The sequence below is a fragment of the Micrasema longulum genome, unplaced genomic scaffold (assembly GCF_059751315.1).
Source record: "Micrasema longulum isolate JH-2025_06_02 unplaced genomic scaffold, ASM5975131v1 h1tg002062l, whole genome shotgun sequence".
Lineage (NCBI taxonomy): Eukaryota > Metazoa > Arthropoda > Insecta > Trichoptera > Brachycentridae > Micrasema > Micrasema longulum.
In genome coordinates, this window is record NW_028279229.1 from 38,797 (window position 1) to 65,592 (window position 26,796).

The 26,796-nt window shown below is 30.6% G+C and overlaps 1 protein-coding gene and 2 long non-coding RNA genes across 5 annotated transcripts in view; 1 reads left to right on the top strand and 2 right to left on the bottom strand.

Moving 5' to 3' along the window:
- Window positions 1-6,230: 6,230 nt before the first annotated feature.
- The window catches only part of LOC148273145 (uncharacterized), a 301,031-nt gene continuing 280,465 nt past the window's right edge, over window positions 6,231-26,796 (bottom strand). The window contains exons 1-2 of one of the 2 annotated variants that reach the window (XR_015824657.1): window positions 8,062-8,227; window positions 6,231-6,529 (exon numbers count right to left, since the gene is read on the bottom strand). Coding sequence is in view for 1 of the 2 variants with exons in the window: in XM_088239072.1 (XP_088095198.1) it covers window positions 6,315-6,529 (215 nt within the window). In the remaining variant the exon portion in view is untranslated. Of the gene's footprint in view, window positions 6,530-8,061; window positions 8,228-26,796 lie in introns of those variants that run through there. The other variant, XM_088239072.1, reaches the window with a different exon arrangement.
- On the top strand, window positions 12,792-19,321 carry LOC148273146 (uncharacterized). Of its 2 annotated transcripts, none has more exons than XR_015824661.1 (4): window positions 12,792-12,878; window positions 14,041-15,833; window positions 18,763-18,910; window positions 19,040-19,321. It is a non-coding gene; the product is annotated as an uncharacterized LOC148273146 (long non-coding RNA). The 2 variants fall into 2 exon arrangements; XR_015824662.1 differs by having other exon boundaries at window positions 14,041-14,956.
- LOC148273147 (uncharacterized) lies at window positions 23,931-24,372 on the bottom strand. Its single transcript, XR_015824672.1, has 2 exons — window positions 24,286-24,372; window positions 23,931-24,156 (listed from the first exon to the last, which is right to left on the bottom strand). It is a non-coding gene; the product is annotated as an uncharacterized LOC148273147 (long non-coding RNA).

Sequence of the window (26,796 nt, forward strand, 5' to 3'; positions counted from 1 at the left end):
TGGCTTAAAAGATTAACGGTCCGAATTTTCATGGATGCAGAAATAGAGGAAGCCCGAGAAACACGTGACATGATCAAATCCAACAGATATTTGAATATGGACATGTCAAAAGTTGGAATAATCAACGCGCGTTTATGAGAAGATATATGAATGTAGAGGAAGCGAGATTTGCATGCAAAGACATCGCATTGTATCTTCTTCACCCCTACCCTTACGGGGAAATGGCAACATGGTTTGTTATTGTTGTGGTTCCAAAAAATGACACCTGGGAATCAGTTTTGCGTAGAGCTACCCCCTATTTGGCTGTGTAAAATAACTTTAAATTTATTTCAACAGAGAGGGAAAACATTTTTGAGAAGGGAATATGGAAGTCTAGGCATATACAGGGCTTATGACCTGTCGTTGGCTGGTTTAAGTGGCCACTTTACACACTGTGTAACATTCACCATTCTGCCCATGTTCGAACATCCACATTTCCTCAACTCTTCCATCTGTTGACTTTTGTGAAGTAAAGGAGCTCAAACCTTTATGATGTTGGTGAGATTCACCCGGCTGAACCAAATCACCTACTAGGCAACGCCTGAAAACAATTTTCCAATTTTTATACTTCTTATTTTACCAGGTAGTAATTCAACGATGTTTGAGTATGTCCAAATGCTTGCAGACTGGCTGGATTTTCTCCCTAGGAAGTTGTTTATATTAAAATTTATTTAAGTTACATGAAGAAACATAAATGCAAGTAACTGAACAAAAAAAACATAAAACTATTTAGCAAAGACAAACAAGGTCAAAACATTAATTGTCTACAATATATTCATAAAAACGAAAGACGTAAGACTTCGGGGTAAACCATGCCAACCCAACTTCACTCCACACTGTTTAGCCGCGAAGAGATCTACGAAAAGCCGGAAGATCTATCCTAAAGAATTCCAAGTCATGTGATGAATTGACTAATCTCACATTCTGGACATTGGGGCATAAAAACCAAAGTTGCTCTTAGAAGATTTTATAAATAGCAGATTTTGACTTTTGGTGACACGGTTGGGAACATGAAAATAAATTGATTGCAACAGAGATGAGACATCACTTAAAGCATTAAGTATTTTGAAAATGCATATAAGGTCTATCTCAATTCTACGTCTCTTCAATGAAGACATATTAAGAGATTGCGCTATTTCAAAATAGAAATAATTACCCCTTTGTAATCCGAGCAATCATGCCACTTTTCTTAGAAAACGGTGTTAGACTTACTCGATATGGTCAATATGAGTCCTGAAGAATGAAAACCAAATAGAAAAAGCGTATTCTAGATGGCTATTCATAACTATTGTTTTTAATGTTTCGAATCTGCATTTCTACAATATATGTTTGTTTTAAAAATAAAATTAGTGCCTTTGGCACAGGTTTACCCCAGTGCCAGAGAGAACACATCATTTTCAATGTTTCGTATTTAAAAAATTAAAAACGAATAACTCCATCCGGTATAGGGGATAGTCATCTTATTAATAGATAGACGCGACTTACTGAGTGAAATATATTAAAAAGTAGTTACACGAAAATGTACCCATAATTACTGAGTTTGTTAATATTTACCAGGGCAGCATTTAACGATCATGCATATTTTTATTTTTATTATTTTATTTATTTTATTTTATTTAGACAAAGTATTAAAAAAAAGGACAATAACATGGCAATGAAATACATATGAACAGTAAGAATAGTAAACAAAAATCCCACAAAGGCATGGCGTGATCGTGGGTATACAAGAAATGTTTATGAATTTTTTGTTCCTACGTAAATAGACAGGTATAATATTTTAGTACAATATAAGAAAGAGAAAAAAAAATATTCAGTAAAATATTAAAAAGTACTCTTTTATTTTATAGAAATTAAAAAAAACTTAAAAAAACAAAAATATCCTTTATTATTAAAAGGCAACAAAATATAACAGTAAATATCTTTAGTTTGTTGAATCCAAGATAGTGCGTGTTTTTCATAAGAAGAAAAATTTTAAAAGCTTGGGATTAACAAAACGTTATCAGTAAAAAAATAATTTAAAATTTTGGGCCCCTAAAATATGTATGTCTCTGTGCTAGCCTCGTTTTACAATGGTGGTGTTTCTAGCAACATTTATATGCAACCAAAAATAAGGATACTTATTTATGCCACATTAAACAGTTTTCATTTTAACATTAACAATCAAAATTCGTTTTTGATGGATCCCAATCAGATTGTTTTTTTAATTATTTATAATTTTGACCTATTTATTTATTTTCATTGGATTTTTGGGAATTAAAAATAATATTAATAGACGTTTTTTATATTTTAAAAATGTATTATTATCAGTGCGTCGCTGGAACTAAGTAGAGCTTCGCAATAGCGCCTCTATACGTAGTTAAACGTTTACAAAAAAATATACTTTCATTTGAATATCAATTGCTTAAAGCTTTATTCTCATGAACACTCATGAACACTTAATCATGAACAAATGTTTAACAATGAAAAATACTTAATCCTTTTTACAATGTTTCTTTGAAAGGTTTTTACACGCTTTTCTGACACAAACCGGCATTTTCGATCCTAAACGTCACGCCTGGATGGCGATCGAAGGTCGACGAAACGAAGACGACACGACTGAGCGTTTGGGCATTGGTCAAGTGTCATAATTTTTCAGGGCTCAGGGCATGTATTATTATGTCAATGAGGTACAGTAAAATAGTACAGTAAAAACACTTATTATTTTTTATACTTATTTATTAATGTATATTAAATGTTAATTTACCACAGTGCACTTTTAACAAGTTTCAAACATTCAAAATGTATTATAATATTATTTATGAAAGCTTTCTTAATACTAAAAATAACACCAATATTATCAAATATTCACATGTATTATTATTATTTTATTAGGACACAATAAAGCATGCGTATTAGATTATAAATTCATGTTAAATATAAATGTTAATTTTATATTTACCAAAAAACCCAAACGTTATTTTCAATTAGATTAAGGTGACACAGTTAATAAAAAATCTTAAAGTACATTTTTTTTAAAGAAAAGTATGTGAAAATTATTTTTTAAAAATAAAAAAAATATTGTGAAAATTAATTTACGAAAATATATTTTTTTTTTTTAAAAACTTCAAAAGAAGCACATTTTTTAAATATGATTCTACACGCTGGATATGTTTGCGGTATAATACAATGAAAAATATGACACAATTTTTTTTCAAGTCATTATTACACCGGTCAACATTATTTTTGTCTCACGAGCAACAATGAGTCAACTAATGCAGATTTTTTTTATCCTGTTTTAAAGAATGTACGAAATTTCTTCATCACCTACATAATTGTATCAAGACCATGGACAATACTCACGGTTTCATGTATCTCAAACATAAGTTTCCTAAAACTAGTGATGCAAAAATCAAAGAAATAATATTTGTCAGTCCTCAAATACCATCACTAATGCATGATGAAAAGTTTGAGGAACTATTGAATCTACTGGATTGCTGCTTGGCAAGCATTTAAAAATGTTACTTACAGTTTTTAGGTAAGCCAGAATGTTTGAATATCGTGCAGTTAAGAATGGAGAATGTATTGAAATGATTGAAATTATACATGCTTGTATCTCGGAAACCTTGTATAATGGGGAAAAACCGATATCAAATTTGAATTATGGAGAAAAATAGTATAAGAGTCACATGTTTTTCTTTCTGAGAGAATTTTTTTATTTTTTATGTCCGGTGCTATTATTCAAATTTTCTAGAAGGTTAAAATTTTACTTAAGATATTTTTTTGCTTTCATAACGAACAAAACCCATTTATCGGGAGGTATATCATAGAAAATACAAATATACATTGAGAAAGGCATTTAATCATTTTAAGTTATACAAACACATAAACATTATTTAGTGCTTAGAAATACAAGATATGCCGCAGCCTAAATAACATGGGTTGCAGCAGGGAGGCGACCACAATAGGAGGATACAGAAGCCATACCCACGCTTTAACAGTATAGTTGAAGATAAATTCTCCAGAGCGTTTACGAAGATACACATCTTTAAGTTTTAAGGCAAGTACATCGATAGGTATCGAAAGCACCGGTACAATTTCATGTAAAAATCATGTTTATACGAGCGATTCTTAAGTTAGTTGCAATAAATTTAAATTTTAAATCATTAAGAGATAAGTACTTTTTATCGCAGAAGTATATTTAAAATACGAAAGAGAAATAAATAAATTTTAATTTGACATTGAGCGCGGAGTAAAGTTTGGCAGTTAAAACAGCAGTGACAGCAATATCTAGCAATTAAGATATGAAATTCTAGGCAGTTGCAGTGCATACGTCAAATAAGACGTTTGAGATTACATAATGCGCATGCGCCGTCACATTACGGCAACATTTGCCACTACGAAAAATAAATAAAGCAAAGTTGCCACTATGAAAAATAAATAATATCGACATGTTGGTTGAGCTGACTTCATAAAACCGAGGTAAACACGGTTTTTCAGGGCCAGACCGCAAATCTTCTGAGGAAAATTATTCATGGTAAGCTATTAAAAAAATCATTTTAAAAATTTTCCAAAAATTCAATTAAAAAAAAATCTTATCTCAAAATGTAGTAAAATCTTAATTTCTTTTTGGAACAAAATTATTGGGATTTTTTTAATAGCTTAACATGAAGAATATTCCTCTGAAGTTTCGCGGTTTGGCCCTGAAAAAACGTGTATAGAGATAGTAGAAAAGTTAAACATACAGTCTCGATACATACCGATGAAAATAGCGTTTTTAATCGCCCCTCAAAAATGAAAAAAATGACAATTATTAAATTCACCACGATAGCCAAGTAGCTGATATTTAACTCATTAAAAGAACCTAATCTAAAATCATTGATGCACTTCATAAGAAGATTCTAAAATATGAACAATAAAGTTTAATTGCTATTATATGATATTAAATTATTGAAAAAAAAAATTACACAAATAAAATTGATTTTTTAATAAACATACCAGTCTTGAAGATGCCGGAAAAGTAAAAAAACTGGGCATTGGTTATTCAAAATTTGTGAATTTAGGTACCACTTATCTTTTATGTTTTTTAAAAATTAATCCAACAATAAATTACTGGAATTAATCACATATTTTGTTATATATTGTTATTTACAAGTATTTATTAAAATAATTGGACTTATATTTATTAACAAGAGCAATTTTATGGAAATCATAACAGATTAACAATTGAACGTAGTTATACAGAAAGCTGCCAGCCCACAATTTTGAAAAAATGGGATATTGGTTTTATCGGGTGCAGTAAGAACAATTCCATGTTCTGCTAAAAACAGCCAGACCGCTTTCATACAAAAATCTGTATTAATCAATCACCAATCATCTGAAAATAGTGTCGATCACAAAAACGGCATTTCATTTGCAGAAAACACCCACAGCACTAAAAAAATCTAACGGTACTTTAAAAATCATTCAAAATAGTCAAATACATAATTAGATTCTTGTTTGTGATAAAAAAAATGTATTCATTGTTTATCATTTGTCAAAGTCAAAAACACTCTAACTGTTGTGTAGATTTTATTATTCACTCTTTTCACAAAGGTGATATTATATCAGTTTCGCTTTTTTATGGCTGGCTGATTTCTGCATAACTACGTTTAATGATTCCTTACGTAAATACTGTTCAGTTAACTTGCGTAGTAAAAAAAACGCCACAAATGGTAACAAATTTAATGAACTAAATTTAATCGAATAATTTTAAGTGTTCAACCGGTTGGGGTTGATTTCTCATTTTAAAACTACGTGTTTTTAAAATTGAATTAAGTCTAACAAAATGTACTTTTTACATAACCAATGTTGATAAAATGTTTCTGTATAGAAAACTTGTGTCCTTTTACTGTCGTTATTATTTTTATCTCAATAAATTCTAAACAGACCGAAAATTCGTAATTATATATAAATTAAGCTGAACGTTTGTAAAGCTTGTTCATCAAATAATCCATTTGTCTTTTGTTTAGAGCAGATACTTGATCATCCAAGTCATAGACACGTAAATAGGACATCCAAAGATTTTTGGTCGAATTTACTGTTTTTTAAGTATGTAAACGTTTGACACCATTTAACATGCATTGAGAACATTTGCGTGTTGTACTAACCGCTTAGTTTTTTTAAAAATTCATCCATCTATGGATATTCAAACATGAGTAGAATAAAAGCCATTCTAAAGCTGTTTGGGCATCATTTTATATTTTACAAATTGTAACAAATTTTGGTTTTGTCCTATTAAAGGATTTTTATTAAACATTTTAAAACCCGAAAACAATTCGATGCTGGGGATACAAACAGTCCAGTGAGAAATGAAAACTGGAAAAGAATGGCCAGCGGCAGCAGACGAGAGATAGAAGTTGTAAAAACGATTGAATCCATCCTTGGGATGGTGCCGAGAAGAAGGGGAAACTGCAATTAATATCCTTTGGTAAGCGAACACGAAGCAACGATTGCCATCGCATTTTAAGGAAATCTGAAACAAAGAAAAAAAGAGTTAGGTTTTTAAAAAATCTATTCAACATAACGACGTCACAGGAAAATCACATTTTTTTTATTATAGTATAATAATAATAATGGTTTATTACAAAAATAACATTTTTTTTATCTATTATATACATACTTAGGTAATAGATTTCTCTGGATTATGTCTAGTCTGCCTAAATAGGTACAACCTATTTTAAGGCAGACATTTGTATGCAAAAATAAATAATCACAAGACTACCTACTAGTTCATTTATTATAAAGTTTTGCAATATATATACCATTTATTATTTTAGAATATTTTTTAGTAAGTTTTCCGATTTTTCTCTACCTAAATCCAGTAACCATTTTTTTACAAATTTGTTTAATAGAACTCGGGTCATGGTTTTGTAATGTTCGGGTAACATATTGAATATTTTGGGGCCCAGAAACCTGAACTTTCTTTGCCCGAATCCAGAATTTGTGGTAGACCCCATGACCCATCCTTTAGTTTGACTTCTGGTAGTGTGGGCGTGTTCCTTTTGGGATTTAGAAGAATAATTTGCTTTCACAAACATAATTATACTTGATGTATGTAATTGCATTATATGTAATTCCTCGATCAACTTGACACTGGGGTACCTGAACGGAAAATAACAACGGTAAATATAAGATATGTTTACGTTCATGTCAAAAAGTCAAATAGTTCAATTGGGCGGCTAGGCTCCTCCGGCATTAAATTGAATGGCCAACGGACGCGTGGCCAAAATGTTGAAAGCAACGTTTAACGAAAAGGCTGAAATGTTGTTCAGCCTCTTTAGTTTTAACACAACAATAATAATTGTTCTGTTCTTAATTAATTCATTTTTTGCACCACAACAGGGCAGGAGGCCCAATTACAGTGGTGAATTACATCACAGAACACCCAGGCTTGAGAAAAACCCCATTTTAATTTTTGTGTTCTCACCGGGAATCGAACCCGGAACCTTCCGTGTGTGAGTCAAGCGTCTCGACCATCATCATCATCATCGTCATCGTCATCATCATCATCATCATAAAAAAAAAGTTTTTTTAATCCTTATCATAACTTAATAAGTTAAGTAAATATTTTTTTATATTTTTAAACTTAACCCAAACTATCCTAACTTAACCCGGCGGCTTTTGGTTCAGGCATTTCCAAAGAGCTAACTTTAAACGAGTTATCAGATTAAGCTATCCTTTTTCATTGAACGAACGGCCTAGCCATTCAATTGAATGCCGACATTTAATAAGCTGCCTAGCGGCCCAATTGAGCGGCTGATTTAACTATTGGGCGGGGACATATTGGTAAATTTTCTTAATGTTGAATTATATTTATTTATTTGATTACTTTAAATATAACATATAGAAAATACTGTGGAAAAAGCTTACAAAATGTTAAAGTTTGTCATACGATCAACCAAACCTTTACAAGAACTGACGCATTAAGAAAACTTTTTTTTTCATATGCACGTAGTGTCCTAGAGTTTGGGTCACCGATTTGGAAATCCTCAATATAATACTTACAAAAATCGTATTGAACAAATACAAAACTATTTTCTTAGACAATAAGATTTCAAATATATTGTTTCATTTTCAAGTAGGCTTTCTACTAACTATCTTTATATATATAATTATTCTCTACGTGTGATGTCGCTGAACTCCTCTTAAACGGCTTAACCGATTTACGTGCGGTTTAAAAAAAAATATCGATCTTATATAAAAAAAAAAAACAAAATCTGGAAAGTGTCCAACGGAACAAATGTTGCACCTACATATTATTTACATTATTTTGTAAAATTTGAACCTATACTACGAGTGGTATATATTTATAAATGTGGTGATTTTATCGACCTTTAATCCACAGTTCACTGAATTATCTATAATTCTTCTAAGACTACATGGAGGTGTGCCTTGAAAATAAATCATATAAAGCAAATGTTTATTAAGCAATTTTTCAGGTGATATTTGTACAGACTGCATCGATTATCGAAAACAAAATTATGGTTCCTCCAGCTATATATCACGTAATCTGTTTGACAACGATATGATTTTTATTTGTATTAATATGTATGCAAAAATCTAATCCAATGGAATTGTGTTTAGTGCAACTGAATAAACTAAAACTGTAAACAACGTGGCACAAGCAATTATAATTAATCTTAAGACGTGTGCGCCACACGTTTTATTTAAAGAGTGATAAAACAAAAAATACGCAATCAGACGAAGACGATTTTTTAAATAAAGTATTTGTCTGTTATTTGGTCTTCATATTATGATGTGCACATCAAAAATATTGAATCAGTTCAACATTTATTTTTAAGAAGGATAGGCTAAAGGTTGGGCTTATCCAGAAACCAATATACGTATAATTAGTTAGAAACTAGGTTAAATATAATATTATCTTTTATTTAAGACCATCGAAATAAATACGACCTTTTTGCCGTATTTATAATTCACTCTTTGATCCGCCTGAACTACTGAGCTCAATAAAATGAAATATCTAAACTAGAAATCTCAGACAAAACTTACTCTTTCATACCGATAACCATAGAACTAACTATGGTTTTCATTCTTCTATGACCAGAATTCTTAGGTATGCCAACAAACATACCAGTCTTGATTTATTTGATAACAAGTTGTCTTCATTCAAACGATCACTGAATCAAATTCAATTACATACGCTTCTCTCCCGCTTCCACTCCCACCAAGTATACTTTATACCATTGTGTCTTTCTACAATCCATAATAATAATTTTGAATGTATAAATAAATAAATCTATTAATAGTCATTATCTTTTATTGGAATTTCACAATAGGTGATGCATACTGTTTGAATTTTCATAGTTTTAATAAACTTATCAAAGGTTTCAGCTCTTTAACTTCACTAAAATCAACAAATGGAAGGATTGAAAAAAAATGGATGTTCAAACATAAGCAAAATGGTGAGTGTTACACAGTGTGTAAAGTGGCCACTTAAACCAACCATTGACAGGTCATAAGCACTGTAAATGCCCTTATTTAAGGTATTCTTCATCCCTGTTGTAATTTGTTGATCTTAACGACTCCCGATGGGGTAAAATCCAGTCTTTTGTGTACAAACTTTTGGACAAACTCAAATATTGTAATATATGAAAGTAGTTTAAAAATAAAAATCAAAGTAAAAAAGTTATTTTAAAGTTTGCAGTCAGTATTTAGAAATCGAAAAATTATTAAAAATGAAGAAAAAAATAAGAATAACAACATGTTTAAAAAAAGTTGCTATTTATTCAAAAAAATATTAACTTTTACTATGTTTACAAAATGACAATGACAAAAGGAAACTTATTAACAATTTGAATTTTCAAAAAGAACACGTTTTTAGTTGAAAAAAAACATTATAACAGCACAATAATAAAACCATCTGTCCAAAATATTGGATGCGATGCAACTTCAGAATTTATTTCGTCTGCTGGTCTGATGTGTCAACCAAGTTGGCGGCAAGTATGAGTATGTAGATAATATATGTTTTTGTCTTTGCAATGAGATCAAAAGTGTTGCTAGACGTAAAATATACAATGATGTATTTTCTATGCGTACTCTTGTTGACTGCGTACTCTTAGGCGTACCTCTTCTACCACAAAAGAGCAGTCTCAGACAAAACATTCAGAGATTTAACTATCGTGTCGTTGAGAATAAAATAGTTTGGTCATAACACTTTGAATATACTGAATAAAGTTGATATTACAAGAAATAGATCAAGGAGTTATTGCATGTATTATCTGTAATTCTGTTAGAGATAACTAATTAACCTGCAAAGCTCCAAATGTACATTTTATCGACTACTGATCTAAACCTCTTACACAATCTTTGTATGAGCATTCTATTTGAAATTTCAATCTACTGTGAACTTAAATAAAATCATTTTTATATAGATCAGTTTTATGCATATACGTATATGCAAGGTTGTATTAAATTTTGCTAAATGAAATAAAAACTGTAAGAAATTTCAGGATTCATTCCACATTTGACACTTAACGATCGCATATGTGCAATAATCGGATCTTCTTAGCATTGATACAAATAACTTTTTAATGAAATAAAATCCTTTTGCAGTAAATGTATATGTATTTTTATATTCTGTTGAGATCATCACCAATCAGCATACATAAAGTACTTAACATTTACAAATAAAAAAAGACCTAAAATTGAACCTTGAGGTACTCCTGTGGATACAGATTTTATCTTGTTTATTTGATTAAATATGTTGATGCAAATATTACAATGTCCCTGATTCTGAACTTACCGAGTATTAGTTTATAAAAACAAATTTAACCAAAAGCATTAAAATGGTCTATTTTATTAAAAGTGATAGTGTACGATTTTTACTAAGCTCATTAGACATTTTTATAACATAACTCCAGCCTTTGATTCTTTAAAAAACTTCATTGATTTAAATGTATTATTGAAAAATGTTCAATAAAATAAAAATTTGAAAGATATGTGTTTTAGAATACTTTTTCAGACCCAGGTAAAATATTGACAGGTCGTTAGTTTCTAATTTTAGTGTGACTTCTAAAGACTTTATAGAACGTTCACCTTGACACGTCTCCTTCAACTACAGTTGGCTTCACCATTTAACTTGGCACGGCATGATATTCAAGTCACTGCAACAAATATAATTATTGAATGTGTCTCTTTCAGGCTACTCTCTCAGCAGCTGCTGCTCCAGGCCAGCCAAGATACTCCAACTACCTCAAATACTACTACAAATATTTATTTCTTCTTAAGCACAACCTAATTTAATTCACCATGTACAAAAATAATTCATTTGAAACCAAATCCGTATAATTCTAATAAAATTTTATTGAAATTGTAAACATTCCATCTAACGAAAATAAAGTTAACTGCCCCCAAAATTCCTATGATTTTTTCCATTTACAACTCCAAGTATTAAAGAACTTACCGTTTCTTAGTGAAAAGAACACTTTTTCGTTAATAACATAGTTAACCATGTAAACATAATCTTTAAAAAATCATCCTTTTCAAAAATCGTTTAAGTTTTGGTTTATTTTCTAACGTGAGATTTATTATATATAAAAAATATAAATTGTAGGCATCAATTCAATCTTATCAGCTGTATTAAAATTTTTACTGTCATTTATCAATTCAAAGCATTATTTGTTATTAGGTGTATATCAATATTCAATAACCATAGAATTAACTATGGTTTTCATTCCCCTATGCCCAAAATTCTTAGGTCTGCCAACAAACATACCAGTCTTGATTTCTTTGATAACAAAATTTCTTCTTTCAAACGATTACTGAATCAACTTCAATTATAAACACCTCTCTCCCGCTTCCACTCCCACCAAGTCTACCATATACCATTGTGTATTTCTACTTTCCTTTATAATCATTTTATATGTTTAAATATGTCTTTAAAAATGCCCATTGGGCGTAAATATAAATAAATAAATATGTCGTCTACAGCAAAGTGGTATTTAATGCAATTATTTTCTAACGAAATGTAAAAAAATGATGAGCCGTCAACACATTGTAAAAATATTTCGGACATGCAAAATCGTACACCTTTCAACAATAGATTTGGCTAGTTTTCTCGATACTTTCACAAGTATATCATATACAAAATCCAAAAATGCGACTCAAATAGATACGTCTTTAAATACTATAACAAGTATTTAGTAAACTTATTTCATTTAAATCAACATCTAGCTTATTTCATCATTTTAACGATAGCTCCATATTCAATCTTAACCAAAAAAACATTTAAAACTTGCTCTATAAATCCTAGATTATGGTTCTGTAAAATACATAAATTGTATGATTAATCACACAATTTTTATAAAAAAATATATTCAATCAAAATTAAAATAATAATTCAAAAAAATTAATTAATTTTATTTATTTGTTCTTTCATTTTCTTTCTATATCATGTAAACAATTAAGATTAATATATTTATAAAAAAAATAAAAAAATAAAGTGCACTGAAAGAATTTTTTTTTATACTTATTTCAGAGAATTCAAAACACTTTTCGCGCATTAGACAAAATATCGTAATTAGTCCAAAAATTCAGATTTGAGTTAAATATATTGACAATTTGTGAAGAAAAACGAATTTGTTGCCAATTTAATTATGAAAATTAGAAAATAAAATGACCAAAATTGATTGCACGAAAAAACATGTTTGTTCAGCTCTGTATACAAAACTGTGACAAAATTTAAGTATAAAAGGCTCGCCTCAGAATGCAACGTTACTATTCATCTCCGTGAACAGCAACCAATCAACATGCAGATCCAGAATCTTTTCCTCGCCCTCTTCGTGGTCGTTGCATCACTCATGGTAAAGACTTTAACAATAAATCCAAGCAAAAGATTTTCTATTCCAAATTAAAATTTTAACAAAGTTTCATTGATATTAAAAACAAGTATTTTGGGGATTTTTTGCAACATCGTTTTTTTTTGTTGGAATATTTTAGGAAACCAAAAACCCAGTAACTCTAGTAATCCTTAAGTTTTATATAATTCATGTTCTTATTTCATATGCAATGAGCAGTTTCCGATAATGTATTTAGAGATTTTTATATTGATATCGATTGAAAATAAAATTGTTTGATGATTGAACTTTAAATACATTTAATAAAGTTGATTTCAATTTATTGTTAAGTTAAATAAACACATTTTGATACTCTTCACTTTTTTGCATAAAAGTACCTGCAAAGTTGTATTAAATTTTGATTAATGAAGTTAAACCGCATCTTAACGATCGTATATGCTTTAATTTAGCCTTCTTAGCAATGATATTAAGAACTTTTTAAATCTATGAAATCTTTCTGCAATAATTTACATGACGTGTTTACACCCTGATGAGACCATCACCAATACAGTAACATTAGCCTATACAAAGCATTTAAAATGATAAATTTGTTAATTACGTAACACACAAAATATATTAAGAAAGACCTAAAATACTCTTGTGGATATGCTTTTTATCTATTCAATATGTTGATACAAATATTGTAGATGTCCCTTGATTCTGAACTCACCGAGTAAATTTATCAGTTTATAAAAATTCATTCAATCGAAATCCTTCGAATTCTTGATTTAAGGAGAAGGTGAACGGTTTTTATTATAAAAAGTTCATTAGACAATTTTTGTAACATAGCTACAGACTTTTCACTTTTGAATACCATATTGTTTAAAATACATTATTGAAATTTTAAAAGAGGATTGAGTAATTTGAAAGAAATGTGTTTTGGAATATTTTTTCAAACACAGGTAAAATGCAGACAGGTTGATAGTTTCCTATTTCAGTGCTACTATATTTAATTCAACATATCTCCCTTGCTGTAGGCACCTCCTTTTGTTTCTTCTTTGTTTTTTAAAGGCCTTTTCACCTCTCAACTCGGGTGTTCTGACCAACTGTAGGCACCTCCGTTTAACCTGATACTGCTTAATATACAAGTACCCGTAACAACCATTAATATTGAATGTTTCTCTTCCAGGCCACCACCTCAGCAGCTGCTGCTCCAGGTTACCGACCAAAGTACAGCAACTACCCCAAATACTACAACAAATATTAATTTCGTCTTAAACAAAATCTAATTTAATTTACCATGTAGACAATAACCAAAAATTATTCAATTCAAACCAAAGCCATTTAATTTTGGCACCATAATTCTGGATTCATTCGTTCAAATTTTAATAATTTTTCCATCCAACTAAAATAAATTTACATTCATCCGAAATTTCTGTGTTTTATTCGGTTTATTACTTTAAGTGTGAAACTAGTTCATGTGATGGTTTTCAAGGGTATTATGTCATGTATTAATACGCTTTCTCGACGATGTTTTGGAAAGCGTTACAGCGTCCATCATCTGAGCTGATGCAATTTTAGTGTCTTAATATATTGAAGTCGTATGACGAGAAATAACACACAATAACCAAGATGAACATCAAAATACTCAAAAAACATCCTCAAAACTAAAGAACTTTAATGAAAATAATTGTTTTTAGTGAAGAAAATTAACTTAATTTACCACGTATACATCAATTGATAAATAATAAAAAAACATTTTAATTAAGATTTTTTTACTAGCGTGATGTCAATATATATTTTAGATCACAATTGTCGACAAAAATTTAAACACTTCAGGTAAAATAAATCTCACCTGCATTAATAAAGGTTTTAAATATTTAACTTGGCAAAAAAAGTCAGTGGAAAAGTAAGGGAAATGTGAACGTTTGAACGTGGCAGAACGGTGTTTCAGAGTGTGTAAAGTGACCACTTAAACCATAGCTTATGCTGGCAAGCGAAACAAAACAAAAACAATTTATTTGTTGCTGTTTAGAGGAATCTTAATATAATAAAGAAGAATCTATCTCTCAGAATACTACCAAAGCCGCACAAAATTTAAAGATGTAATTAATTAGATATTAACGCAAAAAGTTTTGTTAGTCAGCGATTAACATTGATTAGCAAAGAATTTGTAATAAAAAAAAACAACACTTAGCTATCGCTAACTGTAACATGCCAGTCTATTCAGCTCTTAGGTTTCATTTGATCAGCCATGCGGATTTTAATGAATCTGTCCTAATGGCATTATTAAAGCGACTCAACGGGCCTTAGTTGATCGGCTCTTCGAGCGGTTAATATGGATCTCGGACACGCTATATTAGTTATCCATAATACAAATAAAAATCAATGTTCATGAATATTGGCGCTATAAACATTAGGTTGTGCAATCCAGCCTTTCAATGACAAGTCATAAGCCCTATAAATGCCTACACTTCCATATTCCCATTTCAAATAATGAAAATTTCTTCTACTTGTATGTTAAGTTAATTTAGATTTTTATCAAGTTTTTATGAAGCCAAAAGGTAAAAATAAACTTCTCTGACCTGAAAAGCTGCGATTTAATTAAGTCATTAGCTTGGGGAAAATAAACCTACTCGAACTTGTAACTCGAGCGGTATGCAGTGGCAGGGAATATTGAATTATGGGCATTTGTCAATTTTAAAATTATTTTTTTACGTAACATTTTTTACGTTCTTATGATTTACCCAAACATTTCGATTTCGAGGACCATTTTCAATGAGTGGTAAATAGCTCACTATTGGGAAAGAAAGTTGTGAAAGAGCGGGTTGCGAACCTAGGACCTCTGATTCGTTAGTCCACTACACTATTCACGCCACCACAACCCAATCCTCTCGCAAATGTCTCCTGAAACATTGAAAAAAGACACCTGCGTCGGGCTGATTATGCCTTACTAGAATTGAAGAAATCTACGTTTCGTAGGTCTGATTTTGTTTTTTTTTTTGTAAAGTATATAAGAGCGATAATATTCCTTTAAAAAAGAAAAAACCGCCTTTAATAAATATTTTTAGGACATTAAATAATCATTGATAATTCTGAGAAAATGTACAAGAATACGTATATATATAGAAGAGTTATATCGCGTTTCTTTTTAAATTGTATAAATTAGGTTCAAGGGGTTCTCTGTACAATTTTAATATTAAAATCAAACACTGATTTGAGTCTTCCTAAAATCGTTTTTATAACAAGAAATAAAAATACTTATGGCAGATAGTAATCAAAATAATCGGCTTCTTTTTTAAAAGTTAAAACTGTTTCTTACAAATGTAGGGCTTTGAATGGTGTTCCGCAAGGATCACGTTTGGAGCAGATATTATTTATGTTATCTATATATGATATTGTACTTATTTTCAGTGATGTTGAAATATCTTTTATTTATTTATTTATTTATTTATTTATTTATTTCATTTTATTTGGGATTTTTACAGCTATTACATAAACAAAATAATTAGAAAAATCTTAACAATACTAAAGCCAATTAAAAAAATCCACTGTAAATATAATGACACGTAATATTTAAGAAAAGAAGTTTAGTAATTGTATTTGTGTGACGTTTGTATTCATGTGTATGTGAATGTGTGTATGCGTGAATGAATGAGGGAGAGGATACATGTGCGTGTGGGAATGAAAGAGGGAGAGGGTGCGTTTGTATGGGTGCGTAAGTATGAAAATAATATATTTGCTTAAAACTTGTAAATTGTATTAAAAATGGTACAATAAAGAGCTTAGTAAAAAGTTAGAAACCTTTTTGTTAAAATTCAAATGACGAAATGATATAAATTGTTTTTTTTTTTTTTTTTTTAAGAATGTTAAATTTCAAAACCGTATTCTGAAGAAAAAAAAAGCATTTTATTTTTTAAATTTAACTGATACACATCGAATGAATAATGTGGGACGAGTCCTATACAATACAGTAGGTAATCACTAAATGCAGTAAATACGAAATAATGACAACAATAAAATAAGGATTGACAATACGCGAACGTTGATTCAAAACGAACACACAAATGCATATTATATGCACCTACATAATATATAAATAAGAATAACATATAAGTTTAATAGAAATGATTCGGATTATAAAAATCAGGTGTCACAAACAGTTAGCCCGCAGTACGGGGATACATAATTATATTAATTATTTGCTGACTATTTGAATTTTTTATAAGTAATCACAACAATGCATAAAATATTATTTTGCAAAAAATATTGATAATCTTTCACATTAATGAAAAAATAACTTATTCATACAATTGAAAAAATTTCTAATAAGTGTATACAATCGTTCAAAAAAAACATACAATATTTTTGTTTTCAAACAATTTTTTATTTTATTTGTTTATTTAGTATACACATATATGTACAGGTGAAATGAATATAAATAGAAACTCTAAAAAAAATTTTTATAAAAATAGTAGGGCCTGTCATCTAATAATATGTATTCACTAATTATTTAAACTCAAAACAAGCGATGATGTGACAAACTGTTTTAAACAAACTATTCAAAACAATATATACTATAAATAACAAAAAAATAGTGGGAAAGAAAAGACGGAAAATATTTTGTCAACTTGTATATAAAGTTCAATAATATCATAACAGTATGACAGGTCTGACGTGATAAACGAGCAATAGTATGACAGCCCGCGCATCGGAACATTATACGCACGTTATAGGTAACTAAATCAACTAAATTCGTACTAATATCATGTCATTGCGCGTGTTTAAAGTGACATTACAAACGAACTTCAAACTTCAAATCTGCGCATGCGTTGGCAATGCCCGGAGTATGTATATTATCTTCTTCCTCCAATGCACGATTCACCGGTATGAATCGTTCTCTATCTCGCTCAAATGACAATTTTAGGAGATATGGTATATTTCATATAAATTCAGGCCAAAGAATAATTATGCAAAACAGAATATGCACGGGGACGATTGCGCATGCGTAGACAAGATAAGAAAATCTTTTGGCGCTAGTATTGAATATAATGATGTTTACGAGTATAATATTGCAACAAATCCCTGTTTTTTCGTACCCATAACATTTTATTATCAATAAAATTACTTATTTATTAACACATATTTTTACTTGGCAGTGCATTGCACTTATGCACATATTAAGGAACTGCCTCTAGCCGAGAGATAAAGAATAGGTATTTTCCAGAATTTAAAAATTTTCACTCAATTTTTTGAAAATTTAATGATTATACGTTATTCGACATAACATATTTTGATCTACAAGATTACATAAGCAGAATACATTATTTACTAATTTCTTGGTAATAACATAAGTTCTGTCTGTTTTTTCCAAATGAAGAAAACAAGGGCTTACAACAAAAACTATAACAAATTAGTCAGTAATCTATTCTCCTTCATTATTTTACAACAAATTAGTGAGTTGTTCATATCGTCTTTAACGTACTTCGCGCAAATATTGCGAGCAGCCTCGGTAACTTTATTGTCCCAATTAAATGTGAACGGAAAAAGGAGTCGAATGTGCTCATTTTTATCATCTTGACATTCCACTTTGTTTCCATTCCAGCTTGTAATCAAATAAAATATTATATGTAACGTAAAAATAAATACAATGAGTTGTAGAATAGAATCAAATTACTTATTGATTAACGTACCTTAAGATTTTTTAAAACTTTTGGTCTACGTTTTTAAATCAGAAAAAAACGGACTTAACTGATGTTAACACCCAATTGTAAAAAAATGTTATAATTTGCGTGGAATAAATCACGACTTGTCATTTAACCATATTGCATAATATGTCATCAATTATGTGAAAATAAATCTGTTATTTAATTTCTAAAAATGATTTCAATTTGTGCTAATATTTATCCAGCGCACTTTTAAGAAACGTTATACAATCAAAGTATAAAAGGCTCGCCTCTGAAAGCAACATTACTATTCATCTCCGTGAACAGCAACCAATCAACATGCAGATCCAGAATCTCTTCCTCGCCCTCTTCGTGGTCGTCGCATCACTCATGGTAAGGACTTCGTACAATATTCACCTCAACATGTCTCCTTCCCTTGCAGTAGGCTTCACCGTTTAGCTTGACACGGCATGATATACAAGTCCCCGTAACAACCATTAATATTGAATGTATCTCTTCCAGGCCACCGCCTCAGCATCTGCTGCTCCAGGTTACCGACCAAAGTACAGCAACTACCCCAAATACTACAACAAATATTAATTTCTTCTTAAGCAAAACCTAATTTAATTTACCATGTAGACAGTACACATTTTTTTACTCCATACCAAAACCATATAATTCTGGATTTATTCATTTGTAAATGAATAAAAAAAAACACAGAAACTACCTAATACTACTACAAATCCTTTAGTATTATTTTATTAAAAATAATATGAAACTTAGATAATAAACCTTTTCTTTACTTACAAATGTTTTTTTTTCAAAAATTCTACTGGATCCTATCACCTGTAATGCACTATTACTGATCATAATATATATGTACGAAAATAAAACTCTAATATTTGTACGCAAAGATATGCAAATGATAATATTTTAATGATAGTTCAATTTAAATACACATGTTTTCATTAATTTTTCTTTTGTCTTTATACATTGGAGCGTTTATGGTTGGTGATCTGATAAGAAAATATGGAAATCATACCATTTTGCTATTTTTAAAAACCGTTCTTTCAAAGTCACGCAATTAATAAATCGAGTAAAATGAGTTAAATATAATTACTTTTCGATTGGCAGATTACGACTCGTCGTCGCCAGATAAGAATGCCTACGTTCAAGTAGTGATCGCAATGTAAAAATACTTCCAGCGTGGGCATTATCATCTGGTAACGACTCTACATTGATACTTAAATAAGTAAAAGATAATAAATTGAACAAGGAAATTATTTTAAAAAATGATGTCACGTTTTAAAAAGACTTGCAAGCATTATAAATCACAATATTTAATTTGTGTTTTCTAAATTAAATTCATGTTAAACTCTGGCCTTTATTGATCGTTTTTAAAAACATATCTTTAGTTTAAACTGTTTTTTATGGAATCAGGTTTTTTTTGGAAGAACATTTGGCCTGTTAATATTTTATTTCAACATCGATGTTTTTGGAAAAATTTAAATGCCATCAAACAGCTGATATGAGAACGACCAAGAAATACAATATGATCGAATTTCAATACATTCATAAGGTATGTTTTTGGTCTTGGGAAATATGACCACATTTAATTTAAAAAAAAATGAAATGTATTGATTGAACTCTACAGTCATATACAATAATACAGTCATAATATTATAAGTACTTAAAACTAGACTAAAAGTGATCTTAAACTTATAATTATCAATATACGTATTGTGTCATAAATAAATTTATATTGCACAAGACAGAATTTGGAAAACCATAAATAAAATATTTGTACATATTTACCACTGTAAATTTAAAATAGAATAAAATAATAATATTGTATTTACTCATCCCTACTCACCCACGGTGACAATGCCTGCATGCTGTCGCTGATTTTCCTTTTGAATTTATTATTACTCAAGTTGAAGATATCACTCGCATTAGCGCCAATAATATGATTATATAAGTTGCATATTCTATAAATGCACAAATGTTTTGCTGCATTAGTGTTTACACGGGTGCAGTAAAATAATTTGGTGTGACGGGTACGTTTAAAAGGTACATGGAAATTAATTAAACCTAGTAAATTGGGGTAGTCAGTAATGCCATTTAAAAGCTTATAAAAACATTAAGTCAGCAATCTGTCGTCTATTATTCACAGAGTTTATTTAAAAATGTACTCTTGCTTCATTATAATTATTGAATTGGTAATTATTTCTGTATGATAGACATTTAATCAATTTATTTAGGATTTTTCTATTTTATATTTGTAATTTCCATAGTATGGGGACCAGATTAAAGTTGTATGTGCAAGCCGACCTCTGACAAATGCGTAATATTTTTTTTTTAGTGTATTTATATCTTTAAACAATTAGTGACTCTTGTGACAAAACTTAAAAAATCGAATGTATCACTCGTAATATGCCTGACATGTTTTATAAAGTCGAGTTTACTATTTAAAGAACACCGAGGTCCTGAGTTATTTAGATAATCTTAATAAATTTTGTAATAAGGTTATATTGATGATGAATGATATTAATGTTTCGAGTAAAGGTGATATGAAAGCATTTGAATATGTTTAAATATAATTTATTACGAACACAATATAGAGAAAGGCGGTCCAGATCTTCTTGCAGATACACACAATCGTTTGGTGATTTTATCGGTTTAAATGTGTTTGAACGTCATCAGCATTGACTAATAAAGATGAGTATTTGAGCTCTTTAACAATGTCATCAATTGATAAAATAAAAAATAATGAACCAAGATGGGAACCTTGTTGGGTACCCGATGGAGTTGGTCTAAAAGAAGATTGGAAACTTTTTACAGTGACCGCTTGCGATCTATTCGTTACATATAATGTGATCCATCTGAAAAGGTTTCCACTCATGCTATAACTCCGAAGTTTTTGTAGAAGTATTTTATGACTGTTTTTTTTTTCTGATTATCATTCTTCTCCTACTTATGGTTCCTCTCCCCGATGGAGGTTGGAAATCATCGTTGCGATTCTTACTTTATTGGCAGCTGCCCTAAACAAAGACTGAGTGCTGCAATGGAACTAGTCGCGCAAGTTCTTAAGCCAAGGATGCACCTTTTACCTACACTGTGTCCTTCTTCAATCTTTCCCTGTAGAATGACTTATAAAATTGTATATTTTTCGCCTCTCATCACATGCCCAAAGTACTCAAGTTTTCTTTTCTTAATGGTACCTCTTTATCTTTTTTCATCCGTCGGAAAACACCATCGTTTCGGACTCTATCCACCCAGAAGATTTTCAATATCCTCCTGTAGCACTACATTTGAAAGGCGATCTTTTTTGAAGTGTTTTAGGTGAGTGTCCACGTTTCGTCGCCGCAAAGTACCGAGAAGACGTAACATCGAGCAATGCGCATTCGGAGGTCTAAATTAAAGTTTCTACTGCAAAGAAGGTCAAGCATCTTGAAAAAGCAGTCTCGCGCCATCTCTATTCTGAATTTGATCTCTCGGGAGTGATCCCATTTATCATTCTGCCAGCATCCTAAATATGTATATTGATGAACTTGCTCAATAACCCGCACTCCAAGTTTTAAAGTCATGGGGAAAGTTTGTGACTTTTTCCGAATAACCATACATCAGGCAACTGAAATGGCTAAAAATTAGACAGAAGAGAGAGAGAGAGAGAGAGAATTACTCTCTCTCACTTCTGTTAACCGTATTTCATAGTCTTAACGCTGCTATATACCTCCGTGAAAATTTTCAACGCGTATCAGTTCATAGATTACTCATTCGTTCTAATTCTCATAGCACCCTCTTCATACCAATCTACAATTCTTCTTTTCTCTCTAACTCATATAGTGTCCATATTTAAAATATTCTTTCTAATATACATACAAAATGATACGTCAATCCTTAAACCACTCTTATACACACGTTTATCTAATAATAATGTAAAAAATAAATTGAATTGAACGAGGATTTTACGTGCCCATTATAAAACGAAATAATACAGACTAAAATAGATACAAAATAATTGGAACAATAAACATATTTCCCCTTTCGGCAACTACACATAAACCGGGCCATCTTCCAGGAATTTTGTAAACAAACACATTTTTGTTTAACAATATTTTGAGTTTGTCCAAATTCTTGTAGACAAGGACTGGATTCAACTCCCTGGGGAGCTGTTTATATTAACATATTACAACAGAGATGAAGAACATTTAAGAGAAGGTAATATAGAAGTCCAGGCATCTACAGGGCTTAAGACCTGTCAATGTGAATGTTACACAGTGTGTAAAGTGGCCACTTAAACTAGCCATTGACAGGTCATAAGCCCTGTAGATGCCTGGACTTCTATATTACCTTCTCTTAAATGTTCTTCCTCTCTGTTGTAATATGTTAATACATTTTTGTTTGCTATATATTCGACACTGTGGCCGTGACTACCTCAAATCTACGAAAGTTACACTTCGGATATTTATTTTGTTATCCAAAGTATTGAAAGGTGCTTTATCTGTTTACTTTTTTGTTTACTTTTTTAGCATGAATACTTTACAAATTTACTATTATGTTCGATGTCTATTTTCTGAATTTATTGATAATAATCAGTTGCTAGAATTTCACTCGTCTATGCACTTTGTAGCTGCAAGACGATTAGTAATCTAGTTTCAATAGGTAAATGTTATCAACTATCAAATATCTTAATTGAGGGAATAAGGTGTAGAATTCCAACCGTCCATGCGCTCAGTAGCTGCAAGACTTGAAATCTAACTTCTATTTTTATAAATTCGTTTTTCATTTAATTTTTTAAAATATCACTAAAATCTAAACTTTATTGTCAAATAAAATGTAAATAGGGGCTAGATTTCTTATTGTGCATGCGCTCTGTAGCTGCAAGACATGCTATAATCTAGCTCCATTATATCATAATTGGAGACGAGGAACTAGAATCCCAACCATCTATGAACTCTGTAGCTGCAAGCCGTGCTGACATATTTATTTATTGTACAGCGCCCTTGAAGTGATTTTTACAAAAACGGCGCTATATAAATTATCAATATGTAAAAATGCCTAGACTTCCATATTCACTTCTCTAAAACGTTATCCATATCTGTTGTGATTTATTATTGGCTTAAACCAGCCATCGACAGTTCATAAGCCCTGTAAATGCCTAGACTTCCATTTTCCCTTCTTGAAAATGTTTTCCCTATGTTGCAACAAATAAATATATAAATAACTACCTTTAGAAATCTAGCCGGTTTACGAACATCTGGTTAAACTCGAATTATTAAGTTCTAACTGGCATTAAACTCGTGTGGGTGAGTGTTTATTAATTATACCTCAAAAATGTTATTCTGCAAAATGCTTAAACTATAAGGAATGTGATTGAAAATTGTATTTAATTGTAAAAAACAAACAAAAATTTTGGATGTACGTAAATTTATTTCACTCAGAAAAATAAAAATTCAAATCATCCAAAAAATCCAGAATTTCACAACTAAGGTTTGGAATGAATTATTTTCGACGATTGTCTACATGGTAAATTAAATTATGTTTTGCTTAAGAAGAAATTAATATTTGTTGTAGTATTTGGGGTAGTTGCTGTACTTTGGTCGGTACCCTGGAGCAGCAGAAGCTGAGGTGGTGGCCTGGAAGAGATACATTCATATTAATGCCTGTTACTGGGATTTGGATAATTAAGTCGTGTCAAGATAAACGGTGAAGCCTACTGCAAGAGAAGCAGACATGTTAAGGAGAAGATTGTATGAAGTCCTTACCATGAGTGATGCAACGACCACGAAGAGGGCGAGGAAGAGATTCTGGATCTGCATGTTGATAGGTTGCTGTTCACGGAGATGAATAGTAATGTTGCCTACTCCGGTTAGCTTTTTATACTTAAATTGTCATCGCTTCTGAAAAATGTGCTGGATAAATATTAGCACAAGTTTGAAGTCATTTTTAGAAATTAAATAATGTGATTTATTAAATTACACCACATTACACAATACGGTAAATAACAAGTCGTGATTTATTTCAAGCAAACCATAACAGCATTCATAAGGTTTTGGGTGTTACTATAAGTTGTGTCCGGTTATTTTATATTTAAAAATGAGTACCGAAAGTTAAAAAAATATTTGAGTATGTCCATTTTTGTATTTGGACATACTCAAACATTGTTGAATTCACTACCTGGTAAAAGAAGAAGTATACAAATTGGAAAATTGTTTTCAGGCGCTGCCTAGTAGGTGATTTGGTTCAGCCGGATGAGTTTCACCCACATAAAAAAATTTTCAGCTTCTTTACTTCACAAAAGTCAACAGATGGAAGAGTTGAGGAAATTTGGATGTTTAAACATAGGCAGAATGGTGAATGTTACATAGTGTGTAAAGTGGCCACTTAAACCAGCCAATGACAGGTCATAAGCCCTGTAAATGCCTAGACTCCCATATCCCCTTCTCAAAAACGTTTTCCCTCTCTGTTGCAATAAATTTAAATTTAAATAATGTGATAGAAAATTGTGTCTAATAGTAAAATAAACAACAAAAATTTTGGATGTGCGTAAATTTATTTCACTCAGAAAATAAAAATTCATCATCCAAAAGAAATCCAGAATTTCACAATTTAGGTTTGGAATGAATTATTTTTTATGATCGTCTTCATGGTAAATAAAAAGGGGTTTGATTAAGAAGAAAATTATATTTGTTGTAGTATTTGGGGTAGTTGATGTACTTTGGTCGGTACCCTGGAGCAGCTACTGCAGAGGTGGTGGCCTGGAAGAGACACATTCAATATTAATGGTTGTTACAGGTTCTTGTATATTATGCAGTGTCAAGGTAAACGGTGGAGCCGACTGAAAGAACAGGAGATATGTTAAAGTGAATATTGTATGAAGTCCTTCCCATGAGTGATGCGACGACCACGAAGAGGGCGAGGAAGAGATTCTGGATCTGCATGTTGATAGGTTACTGTTCACGTAGATGAATAGTAATGTTGCCTTCAGAGACGAGCTTTTCATAGTCAATTTGAGAAACAATGATGTAAAGAGAGCTTAATAAACGTTTACACAAGTTTTCGCACGATATAAAAAAAAGGAAATTTGATATTTAATTTACTTTCCAAACCTTAAGATGAAAACAATCTGCGAGTTCCTGAGAGGGGTATTAGACATACCAAAGTTTTGATGCTATACATACGACTTTTAGCAAATATAAAATGTCATTATGATTGTCATAAAAGTTTTTATAAAACTGTTTCATGATATTTCTAGTTTTCTGCGAAATTCGTACATTTTTTAATTGAATACTGTTGCGAGAGGATGCTGTTAGGCATTGTGCTGCTCTCACAGTGACACGGTGAATAGCACTGATCGAATGTAGTGCCAACCTCTAACAGGGAGGCGTAGCGGAGAGTTAGGATAGGGAATGAATGTAAAATTCAACATTGGTGAAACCACAACATTTTCTTCGTACAATTGAACAAATGTAAAATAAATAAATATATTAAAATAATCTCACATTGTTTTTTATTTACCGCTTATATTTTTATAATTTGACAACCAACTTGATGATGACAACTAGACAACAAGTTGATGTGCTTTGACTGCATGTCATTTTACATAGGAAAAACATCACGTATTTTTAAAACTAGAGTTAAAAAACATATACTGACAACTGACAACATATGAGATGTCTTAAAAACAATAATTTTATTGAGCTCGCTGAACATATCCTAACAAGTAGTCAGTCACTCATTCAACTGAAGATGGCATCGAAATTTTACATACAAACAAAAAAGGATATTCACTTGATTATTTTGAAATATTGGAGATTAGAAAGGCTGAAAACAAAAAAATATACATTATTAATAATCAAATAAATCGTTATAATAATCCTATTTTAAATATGTTCCCTCTCCCTAAATCCATTTTCAAACCCCCTTTGCTCTCTACTTCTGAAACCATGCCCATTCTACCCTCACTTAGATTTTTTAAAGTTATGTTAGTTTGTATTCAACCCCGAAGAAGGCATAGCATTTCTGAAATTAGTTGGTTGTCAAATTATAAAATATAAGTTGTACATAAAAACAAAGTGATTTTATTTAAATATATTCAAAAATAATGTTCCACAGAGTAAGTGCTTCAAATTACAAAAATGTAAAATAATTTAATAAATCGTTGAAAAAAAAAATTTTATCTTCGTTATCACTATAATAATATTATGCTTGCTTTTGTCAAATAGATAAGGAACTTTGGATTTATAATTACGAAGAACTTTGTTTTGTTAGTAATA